Consider the following 12,570-nt stretch of genomic DNA (forward strand, 5'->3'; position numbering starts at 1 on the left):
GACATTTTGCTTTTGTTTTGCGTGGGTTGTTTTATTTTATTTTTTATGTGTGTGTATGTGTATATAGAGATATAGATATCTAGATATAGATATCTATCTATCTCTGCTTTTGGTTTACATAATGCAACATTGCATAATGAAGTTTTTTTATTTTTTTATTTTTATGGTTATTTCTGGATTTATTGGTTGATCTATGATCCTACTCTTAGTCATGACTAGAAGATGTGGGCAGTAACTGGAAAAAAAAAAAAAGATGGGTCATACAAGTGGTAGAGCTCAAGTTAGGGTGTGATGCTAGGTCTTTTAGGAACCTGGTCAGAGATGCTGCTGCTCCACATTACGAGGAAGAGCTGAGGTGGATTGAGAATCAGGACTAGGAAATCTTATCGGAGCCCACGTAGGTGATGTGTTTCAAGCATGCCTTACCATCAATAAACCCTAGGGCAGTCTGAGGGCACTATGGACTAACTTGGCCTTGGCAACTCCCAAGATGAGGTAGAAGCAGTGGCTAGGCAGGGGGAGATTTTTGGGGGCTCTGCGTAGACTCTTACCCCTGCAACCTGGACATGGAGAAGTGGTAAATGGTTGTTGGATTGATGATTTTATGAACAAAAACAAATGAACAGTGTATTGTGGACTTTTATAAATAAATTATTTGACAGTTAGCATCCTAAATGTAGCTCACTTCCATCTCCATATTTTTGTACTTGGAGTAAAAGTACTTTGCACGATTCTTAACTTTATATATCTTATACAGCCCCTCATCCTGTCTGAAATGAGCCATTTTGGCTCCCATTTAAGCCAACGTTCTTCTGGTTCATTGCCCTTTTGCAAACAAACAATTTGAACAACAGGTGGACAGGGTTACTGTGTCCCTAGCAAGAGCGATGCGCCCTCCGCCAGAGCGATGTGCCTGAGATGCCTATATTAAGGATGTCCCGACTCTTTGATGTCATAAAGACTCAAAAGTAGGAAAGGGGAAAAACTGCTTAAACTTTTGGCTCACAGACCGATCTCTTCATTTGGCCGTGTGTAATGAGGAAACGTGTGTGTGTGTGTGTGTGTGTGTGTGTGTGTGTGTGTGTGTGTGTGTGTGGCGTAAGGTGACTCAGATGTTGTCAAAGAATATTCAAGGGCAACGTTTCCCTGCTATTTTCCGTGTATAGGTTTGTTGGCACCTGTGTATTTATGTTGTGTTCTGTGTTTGTATACTTACGTCCGCTGACTTTCCCTTGCAGGGGAAATGTAATCCAGTTAAAGTTGAGATGGGATCAGAGTGTGATTAAGTGTTTGTTTGTTCAGGGAGATAGCATTACCATCAATCCCTCTCTCACAGCTACAGTTTGTATATGTGTGTGTGTGTGATAAATATGGCATTAGAGCATGGAGATAAACCCTGGACAGGAGCAGGAGAGCAAGGCCATGAATAATGAAGAGATACAACCTGGCATTGCCATGGAAACAGCATCCCCCTTGGATCAGCTAGACAGGAAAAGGGGCTGCACGCTGTTATTAAAAGGAGCGCGCGCGCGCGCGCACACACACACACACACACACACACACACACACACACACACACACACACACACACACACACATCTATCTTCCCCGGTGATAACTAAACCCATGGCACGACCAAGATCAACTCTTTGTGCTTGTCTCATATTTTCACTGTGATCAGAGGTCAGAATAATTGAAAGTGGTTTCAGAATGTAGATCTTGGCTTATAGGCAGGGTTTCTCTCCTCCCGTCTTTTCTCCCCTCTTCCTCTTCTTGTTTTAGTATTCTAGTTGATTTAGTGCCTGCTGTCTTTTGCATTCTTCTTATTCTATTTACTCCTCTCCAGGGTTGCTCTGGCTGCATCGTATCAGTGGGAGGTCAGATTCCTAACAACCTAGCCGTCCCCTTGCACATGAGTGGGGTGAAGATTCTTGGGACGAGCCCCCTGCAGATCGACCGAGCTGAAGAGCGCTCAGTCTTCTCCAGTATCCTGGATGACCTCGAGGTTGCCCAAGCCCCATGGAGGGCCCTGAGCTCCCTGGTGAGAGGAAACTCGCAAATTCTGAATTATTGATGTGACAAAGTTGTATAGTAGTACAATGCTGGGATGCAGATTTTTCTCAGCAAACTCTTTACCTGTGGCCCAAGGATCAGTATTATACCATTAATTATTTCTGATAACGGGGAAAAAAAATCAAAATGTATTGAAAGAGGTTTTAATTTTGAGTTGGTGCTTATATATGAGACTTGCCCTAACACATAATGGCACTTCAAATACTAGTTAGCATTCTCAACTTCTTCTTTTTTTTCCCTTCAGTTTGTGTGGTACATGCTTTCTCTTATATTCACCATCACAAAATGCAAGAGTGACATTTGCGACTTGTAACTGCAGTTAACAATTTTGAGGCAAAGATTTTAAGACAATATTTTGAGTCAAGGCATGTAAAGACATTTACTTGTATACATTGCTAGATTTATTACAGCTCTGCTGTGGAAAGTGTGTTAATATTTTAGAGTTTTAGAGTCAAAACATGGTGTAAAACAGTTCATGGAGAAACTGTAACAAGATTTTGCTTGTCAGCTGAGGCAGAGAACATAAAATGATTGGAAATTTAGCGTTTTACTTCGTTTCTATAAGACGATCTTGATGGTTTACAGGGAACTCCTATGAATATCAATCATAGTGTTTGGATGAGAAATTTCAAAACTATGAAAAATATTAAGATCATCAAACCCCACACAGAGTGTACTGATGCACATATTTGACCATGGAAATGCCTTTTTTCTGATTTATCAATTAGCATTATTTTTTTATATTTAGAATTTTCTACACACATGCTTATTATTTCTAAAATATATTCCTTACAAAGGTACTATTCACTACTACGTGCATGTCTTTTTTTAGTCTTTTTCTTGTAATTGGCTGGCTATACTCACTCCTGGCTCCATCTGAATGAAACACTGGCAGACTGCTCTGTGGAACATGCGGAGCACTGTGGAAATATGTCTGCAGTCGGTGCTAAAATGTCTCTTCCATTACCTTTGCTCTTGTATTCAGTTACCACTGAGGAGTGATTATCTAGTTCACACACACAGATAGTTCCTTCTCTCCAAGGTTTGCGTATATTCTATATTCATGCCAGTCTTTGAGAAACGGTTTGTTTTTAATTGGCTTGAATAACTCCAGGAGAGCCTCAGGGAGATGGTTCTTGCATCTCTGGGAAGCTATTTTCTGTTTGGTAAATGGTACTTCACCTGGTGAGTGAAGAGTGGGTAATGATGGAGAGAACAAGACCAGACATGCGGTGAAACAGAATAGAGAGAATGATGATGATGATGATGATGAGGAGGAGGACATTCAGCCTTGCTTTTGCTTCTAGACTCTGTCCACAACTCCGACAATTTCTTCGTTCACTCTTTTCATGACAGAGGGAGGGTTCAAAAGGGAGATGAATGTAAGCCCCATGCTTTTTCACTCTTGGAGCATTTATCTTCCCCCTTGTATTTGCTTGATTTTTTCTGTTCTTCGCAGATATGGGAGTACACCCTTTGTTCATGAGACACTAGTATGTGTGTTTTTTGAACTGAGAAAAGGTAAAACAGGGGCTTGCTGTATAAAAGATTTAAGAGGATGAGCACAAGAATTCCTTGTTTTGATATTTAGTCTTTTATCTGAAGTGTCTGTAATCAATAAGCTTTCTTATTGCAGCAACAACATAGTAGTTACACAAGTCAGATGAATCTAGGTCTTATTAAATGTACTTTGATACTCTGGTTAAACTGTCATGTCTGGACTAAATATTCTCCCTCATTTAGAGTTTTTAACACTGTTAACACATTTTAGTATGTTAAAGGAATAAAATATTTTTTCACTGTGTCCTCCAAAACCGATGTATTTGTAATTTACACAGATGTCCTAAACAGCTAATATGCAGAACCTTTCAGAACTTTTATTCTATAAAAAGCAAAATTGCACTGGATGTTGATGAACGTTTGCATTTGAAAGCACCTGTCCAACTTTATATTAGCAACCCCAACCCTTCCCCTAATATCAACTGGATTTTAAAACCTTTATGTTTCAGTTAGTTGTTTACTACAAAATGTAAAATTGCAGAAATGTAAAAAAAAAAAAAAAAAATCCCACTTCAGTTGACAGATGTGTTTTTCTAAAATTTTAGTGCAGTGTCACTGGAGCTTCAAGATGCACATTTATATGTGGAGCTCCGAGTTGTGGCAGCTTATTCCCTTTGATTTCTGGCCCAACTATAATACGTCTGCTGTGCACTTCTGTCTCCTCACAGGAAGACGCGTTTGCCTTCGCTAACCAGATGGGGTACCCCTGTCTGCTGAGGCCCTCCTATGTTCTGAGGTAGGTTTTAATATATCATAACAACCAGACTAATCTTGTTTCCCATCACAAAGGTTGCGGTAGTTCAGATTCTTATTCCATCAGCAGTCTCTTAACTGTAAATGTTGCATATTAATCATTAATACTTTATCTAAAAATATCTATATATTTTAATTTGCTTCATCTTTTTCCAAAAAATATAGACTGTAGTGGCCTGCAAGTATAAAATCTAATCAGAATTTATCTTGTGCCACGTTTCTGTCCTAAATAAATACACACTAAGTGCACCCTTGGTTTTACTGAGACTTGAGAGGGAAATCAATGGAATTTCTTAACAGCTAATTCACAGCGTAATTACTAGATGGATAAAACAGATTTTAAGTTATGATGATTAATGAACTGCATTCACTCAAACGCTGCTTCAGTCATGCAGTGACACTTTTGTCCAGAAGGTGTCATGATGGCACCCTGGATTCGGCAGGCAGTCTGCTGTCACCGAAAACGTATGTTTCTACATTCAAGCTGTGATGTTGTTTTAAACAGGATTTGTCTATTCACTGCAGGGGACTGTGGGAAACCCATGAGTTTTGTGCACGAGGCAATATTAATGTAATTCAGTCAAGTGATATGTACCAGTATTAAAGTGTGCTTCTGTTTGATGTTGAAGGAACTATAATCATACAGTTTATGATCGAATGAAATGAATAATAATCCACTTACAGTGACTTCTGTTGAATACCAGTGGAGTGGAAGCTCCTCTCTTCTCCGTAGCATCAGTGTTCGATGAACTCATCCTGATCTTTAGCATCCCTACAGCTTTTTTCACTTTTTTCCCTCTGACATGCTTGCTAATATATTTTGAGTGTTCTGCTCAGCCTCAGTACATATGCAGAGATACTCAGATTTACACACTAAACACTCTCATCCTTGTCGGAATCATACTTCAGTTTTCTGTAGAAGTAAAATGTGCACACAAACGACAAAAGTGATACTATTTGCATATTTAACTTAATCTTTCCATTTAGTTGTGTAAACATTTGCTTAGTATTGTTACTGCTGTGACAAGCAAAGCAGACTTTAAACTAGTCTGTAGTTTTACCATTTTATGAAGGTCGCGTCTTTTAAACATGCATCTGAGATGTGAGTCCAGAGCAGAAAGATTGAGACATCGTCTTGTTCTTTGCTTTTAACAAATGCTGCAAAAGCTTTTCTTGAAAATACAAAGTGCAAATGCAAAGTCCTGAAGATTTGCTACGCGTGTGAAATATCTGTGTGGGTGAGTTACCATAGTCGCTTTTATTAGTGGGGGAGAGGGGACAAAAAAAGCATCAAGTGAGTTTATTGCACTCCAGTTGTTTTAATAAGTGTCTGATATGGTGAAACGTCTCTGACTGGGAGCTAGCTGGAAGTCTTGGAAGTTGAAATCCCATCAGAATGTGAAAGTAAACAAACGAGGGTTTACAACTGAGCACCTAATTAATACTTGCCACTTTCCAACTGGCCAACCCTAACTAACGTATTGTCTGTCAGACATTAGGATCATTTTACATCAGGCATGTGGCCTTTTACTGAAAGTTGGTTAAGATTAAGACAGCATTTTTACTTACTCCTTAAAAAAAGTCTTGAATTTTCAAATTATGATGATTACCATTACATTATCCAGCAAATGTGCACCTCTTTAGAACTAAAACTCATTGTGATCACAACTTTTACTAATCCTGCTAATACTGGACACATTATATGCTGGGCTAATGGATGGAAAGACATTAAAGCATAGACATTTTAGGGGGTTTTAATAGAATGCTGACTTTTGATTTTGGCCAACACTGGACACATAAGCCATCAAGTTTTAACTCGGCAGCACTTACACAGCATGCTGAACAGCTTTAATCTTAATGGCTGGATACATTTGAATGTTCCGAGAACAGTGAGGCAAAAACTAGATGGCATCTGAGTCAGTTATATGCCTTCATTTAAATGCGATATAAATATATCACTGGTTTCCTGAATGAAGGGTCAGTTTTGTGTTGGGGTTTAGACATACAGTATATCTGCCTCTAAGCTACAGAGAGCTACGGTATAAAGCTCTGACCCAAGCATGAGGCCTTCCTTCGTCCTGTTTCACTCAACCACGCTTTTTCTATCAGGAGGATAGCCCAGCTAGCAGTCTAAAATCAAAAACAACAACCACAACAAAACTAGCCTAAATCCATTGTTTTTTTAATGATGAAGATCTGAACTCATTTTCTAGAGCCTGGAGTGCTTTTCGACCTAAATAGCTGTTCTTCTCCCAGTCTCTCTCGCTCCCTCGCTCCTTATTTCAACTGTTTCCAGACCTTGTTCCTGATGGTAATAGTGATGCAATGGAGAGATAATGAGTGTTTTTGAACAATCATTTGAAGCTTGTATGTTCTCCTCTTTTGCTTGTTTCTCATCCTCTCCTGTGCCCTTTTGATTTCCCTTCCCCACTCTCTCTCCCTCGCCTGCATCGTGCCAGTGGCTCTGCTATGAACGTTGTGTACGGTGAAGAGGAGATGAAACGCTTCTTGGAAGAGGCTGCACACGTGTCCCAGGTGAGCTCACTCTTAACTATTTGTACTTACCTGCACCTGCAAAAGAGACATATTGCGATAAAACTCTGTCTCACCCTTATTTTTTTTTTTTCTACTGGTCCCTCTGTCTCTGTCTAGCATATACAATCACATTAATTTTGCACAAAGTTGTCCCTTTGCTTTCAATTAACTAATGCTACCAGCTGGCAACGGCTGTTGACTAGTATTATGTGCCCATCTCTACTCCACTGAACACCTAGGCAGCTTGGAGGCAGTTGGCCCTTCCAAGGGCCTTTGCTTAGGGCTATATGCGTACACACATGCACATTTTACACCTTCAGAGCACCAAAGCAAACCTTTTCATGGCATTTTAATAGACTTGGAACAAGGCAATAATCACAGCCTCTTGTAGTTAAAAGCAAAATAAGGAAAAATGTGTGCAAGAATAGAAATATCTTATCTGCATACATGAATGAACTTAAGCTACGGGGATCAGGTGTTCAGTCTGCTGTGTCGCCTGATGCTGATGGTGGCCAGGGAAGTGGACGCTGTATGCAATGTGTTAGGGACCTGAAGCATGGTGAGAGGGTACACATCCATGCCTGGCTAAAAACAAACCCTAGTCAGCCAAATCTCTCCAGCAACATTATTGTTGTGCTGTTCATTGACTGCCTGTTCTTCAACGTGACTGACAAGAAGTTGAAATTACGGTGTATAAAAGAAAAATGCAACACCTGGGCAGTGTCACCTCTTTTTCTTGTGTTTGAATGAGGCAGACCAGATGTTACAGTGACTCACCATCACCTCTTCGGGGTACAATGTGGTGTAATGTAATGGCAGATGGCTAGCTGTTAACAAAAGTAACTGCCATAACCCACTGTACACTGCTTTCTCAAGTGATGGCAAAAAATGGTAAAGCACCACCTGGGTCTGGGTGCAGTTCCCCCCTCCAGGGGCAAGGGTACCTAGACCCGGTTTGTAGAGTACGCTTGGGGAGTGTGATTGTGTGTACAGCGTCTCTTTATGTCTGTCTCCACGTTGGTTGAGTGTGGAGTGAGTGCATATGAGAGCATGAGGGTGGGAATGGATGTTTGTGTCTGTGTGTGCCTGTATGTCTGTGTCTATATGTCAGGTTGGGTATCAGACGCCACCTCTCTGGGGACACCTCAGGCCCTCCAAGGTTTGGAGGCCTATCTCCACCCACCACCACTTCCCCTGCCGGTGGCGGACTCCCTCAGGTGTCGGTGTGTTGGTGGTTCTTTGTGTCTGGGGGTGGGCGTCCGGGTACACACCGGCTCACTCCTTGGCGGCCGCTTGTCGGGGCCTGGGGCCTGGGGCTCGCTCGGGCCCCTTTGGAGGTGGGGTGCCCCCGGCCTCTCGGCCTAGGGCTCGGTCACTCAGGCGCAGCTGGGGGCCGGCGGAGCTCACGGGCGCGTCACTGCAACTCCCCCTGACTTCTGCTCCGCGGCTGCTGGGCGAGCCCTCATCTGGGACTCTCCTCAGCTCTTACTGGGACAGTGGCGCGGCTGCCCCTCTGTTGGTCTTCCATGGTCTCTTGTGTTCTGGGGGCCTCTGGATGTCTGGAGTTTTGATCTCCTCCATACCCGCTTCACACCCTGGAGGACGGGGCTGTGGCCCCCCCACACTCCCTAGCAGATCATTACATGGAGAAACCTTTGGAATGCAAGCATGCTGATCCACACAGGTATGCACACATGGGTATTCACAGACACGGACTAAAGCTTTCTTGGCTGCTGCCTCAAAGCACACTGTGCGCTGTCTATCTTGCGTGCTGCACAATATCGTTTATTATTTAGTAAATATTGATATCTATGACTAGCTAGTTTATTGTGATGGTGCTTTGTTTTCTCTATTATTATGTTGCTCTTTGTTGTTTGCTGTCTCCTCTGTTTGTTTTTTTTGTTTGTTTGTTTTTTTTTTTTTCTCCATACAGGTGACCCAGGAGTTCTTTTTTTTTTCTCTCTCTTCCCCCCCCCCCTTCTCACCGTCTCTTCTCCTCTTTGGTTTTCTTTCTTTCTCTCCCCCTCTCTCTCTCATTCATTCCCCCTGTCCTATTTATTAAAAAAAAAAAAAAAAAAATGACAAAGGATGAACTGAAGCTCTGCCATCACGTAATGTCGCATACTGCTGTTTCTGATGTCATTTAAAAGAAAAAAAAAAAAAAAAATGGTAAAGCATTTAGGAGAAGAGAGACTTTCCTCAGAACTGGGTAGAATCCAAAAACTAAAATTATGTTGATGTTGGCACTAGGCCAGAAACTGAAAAGTTCTCTTCATAAGATTTATATCTTCTCAATATGAATATACACAACTGCGTTTTGTTTCCCCCCCCACAAATGAATAACCTTGCTCGTGACTCTCTTTCAGGAGCATCCAGTTGTCATCACCAAATTCATACGTGGTGCCAGGGAGGTGGAGGTAGATGCTGTGGCCAAGAATGGCAAGGTGGCTTACTCTACAAAGGCATTACTGGCAATACAGGCTAAATATACAACATGTGCTAAGTGTTTAATTATGAGGTTCTTACAGTGCTCACACAAAGTACCCGACTATTTAAACAGTGTGTGGTGTTGTTTAAAATATGACCTGTCCTAATGTTCTGGACTCAGTTTTTTATTTATATTGACAGTACTTTTTTTTTTTTTAAACATATATTCATTTATAGTATTCACAACATTTTTATTCATCTCTATAGCCTGGCATTATTCAGTCTTCCATTATTCCTTAGTTTAAACTGAGAGGTAGGACAGATATATTGAGCTTAGAAGAAAAATAAAGTGGAGCTAATCTCATTCATCTTGTATGAAAAACATCACAGCCCAGATAGATCTGATGGGAAGAATGGAATATATTAAAACCAAAGTACAGGAAAATGGTGGTACTAAATTATTTTTTCTATTTATATTGGATCAGTTAAGGATACTTTTAAATGATTCTGCTTCAACATACTGACTTTTAAATCTGACAGTTCACACAGATTTAGTTTTCCATGGCTTTGTTACTGGATTGAACTGCTGCGTTGTTACTCTGTCATGTATGACATGCACATACAATAACTATGCACAACTTGGCTTGTTCCAATGACTGCTTGAAGGAAAACTCTAATTCAAAGTGCAGTCCAGTTAATGCAATATCAGAAAGGTCAGTTATGCACTGGATGTACACTATATTAGGTACACCTTGTTAGTACTGTGTTAGACCCCCTTTTTGCCTTCAGAACAGCCTTAATTCTTCATGGCATCAATTCAACAGTGTTGTGGAAACATTCCTCAGCTGCAGATTTGTGTGCAGCCAACAAATCTTCTACCACATCCCAAAGGTGGTCTATTGGATTGAGATCTGTTGAGTATAGAGGCCGTGAACTCATTACGTTGTTCAAGAAGCCAGTTTAAGTTGATTTGAGATCTGTGACATGGTGCATTATCTTGCTGGAAGCAGTAATCAGGTAAACAGTGGTCATAAAGGAAACTGTCAATAAGAAACATTTACGTAGGTTGTGGCAGTTAAACAATATTTAGCTGGTACTACGGAGTGTGGCAAGAAAATATTACTAGTGGTGTGCGGATCGATATTGATTCTTCCGATACCAGTAATTTATGCTCTAGAATCGATTCTCATATTAAAATATCAATATTTTAGTACTTTGGGGTAAATTTGTAGTTTATCATTACCAGGAACACAGTGGAAAGAAACTATATCATTCGGATCATCTATATTGGAAGGAACTACTTCCTCTTACGCCTTTCATAGTCATATGCGAAATACGGCTGTATAAATGTGTCGCAGCCCCTTGGCGTGCACACGAACAACAATGGCTGAGCGTAAACAGAGTCATGCGTGGACATATTTTACCTCCACAAACAGCCGAGACGCAGTTTGCGATACATGTGGCAAGACAGTGAGGTGTTGTGGCAACACCACTAACCTTGTCAAACACCTCAGAGTAAATCATATCACAGAATATGACGAGCGTATGTTGAGGCGAACTGAAGAGGAGGAGAGGGACAGGTGCTGCTAGGGTGAGACAGACGTCTCTTACGGAGTCCTTTAGTGCTGCAGGCAGGCAAGGTGTTCAAATAGGCACGACTTCAAGTTTTTTTTATTTACATATGATAATTCTGCATTATTAAGCAATAAGAACAAGTAGTCTGATGTCCTGTAATCATTATGAAGCTATATTATATTATTATTACAATTACATAATACAATTTTATATATATATATATATGAAATATAATGAAACAGTTTTTGTACAAAGTAATATAATAATAATAATAATAATAATAATAATAATAATAATAATAATAATAATAATAAATAATAATAATACAACATTTTATTTTTAGGCGCCTTTCAGACCCTCAAGGTCACCTTACAGTAGCACATAAACAATACCATAAAAACATAAGAAAAATGTGTATATATAGCAAACACGGTAGATAAAATTTAGACACAAACAGTCATAAAAGTATCAAAGCAAATATAAAAACTGAGCAAGGTAAAAATGTCCTAAGACAGATCAGGTGTATGCAATTCTAAACAGATGGGTTTTGAGTAGTGATTTAAAAGTGGTGAGACAGTGTGTGATCCGTAGAGCAAGTGGAAGTGCATCCAAAGTCTCGCGGCAGAACAACTAAAGGCTCTGAGTCCCATGGTAGTCAGGCGAGCAGGTGGAACTGACAGAAGGGAAGCTGAAGAAGAGCGGAGTGTACGAGGGGGTGAGTATGTATGGAGAAGATCGGATAGATATGGAGGAGCATGTAATGATCTGCTAGGGAGTGTGGGGGGGCCACAGCCCCGTCCTCCAGGGTGTGAAGCGGGTATGGAGGAGATCAAAACTCCAGACATCCAGAGGCCCCCAGAACACAAGAGACCATGGAAGACCAACAGAGGGGCAGCCGCGCCACTGTCCCAGTAAGAGCTGAGGAGAGTCCCAGATGAGGGCTCGCCCAGCAGCCGCGGAGCAGAAGTCAGGGGGAGTTGCAGTGACGCGCCCGTGAGCTCCGCCGGCCCCCAGCTGCGCCTGAGTGACCGAGCCCTAGGCCGAGAGGCCGGGGGCACCCCACCTCCAAAGGGGCCCGAGCGAGCCCCAGGCCCCGACAAGCGGCCGCCAAGGAGTGAGCCGGTGTGTACCCGGACGCCCACCCCCAGACACAAAGAACCACCAACACACCGACACCTGAGGGAGTCCGCCACCGGCAGGGGAAGTGGTGGTGGGTGGAGATAGGCCTCCAAACCTTGGAGGGCCTGAGGTGTCCCCAGAGAGGTGGCGTCTGATACCCAACCTGACATATAGACACAGACATACAGGCACACACAGACACAAACATCCATTCCCACCCTCATGCTCTCATATGCACTCACTCCACACTCAACCAACGTGGAGACAGACATAAAGAGACGCTGTACACACAATCACACAAGTAGTCTGATGTCCTGTAATCATTATGAAGCTATATTATATTATTATTACAATTACATAATACAATTTTATATATATATATGAAATATAATGAAACAGTTTTTGTACAAAGTAATATAATAATAATAATAATAATAATAATAATAATAATAATAATAATACATTTTATTTTTAGGCGCCTTTCAGACCCTCAAGGTCACCTTACAGTAGCACGTAAACAATACCATA

The 12,570-nt window shown here is 41.3% G+C and overlaps 1 protein-coding gene across 3 annotated transcripts in view; it reads left to right on the top strand.

The window, feature by feature from the left end:
• The window catches only part of cps1 (carbamoyl-phosphate synthase 1, mitochondrial), a 68,452-nt gene that overhangs the window by 24,151 nt on the left and 31,731 nt on the right, over positions 1-12,570 (top strand). For all 3 annotated transcript variants that reach the window (XM_082509406.1, XM_082509404.1, XM_082509405.1), the window contains exons 26-29: positions 1,847-2,041; positions 4,302-4,369; positions 6,846-6,921; positions 9,288-9,365. In XM_082509406.1, the coding sequence (XP_082365532.1) occupies positions 1,847-2,041; positions 4,302-4,369; positions 6,846-6,921; positions 9,288-9,365 (417 nt within the window). The remainder of the gene's footprint in view (positions 1-1,846; positions 2,042-4,301; positions 4,370-6,845; positions 6,922-9,287; positions 9,366-12,570) is intronic.

This window comes from Aulonocara stuartgranti, assembly GCF_965226115.1.
Source record: "Aulonocara stuartgranti genome assembly, chromosome: 16".
NCBI classification, from domain to species: Eukaryota; Metazoa; Chordata; class Actinopteri; order Cichliformes; family Cichlidae; genus Aulonocara; species Aulonocara stuartgranti.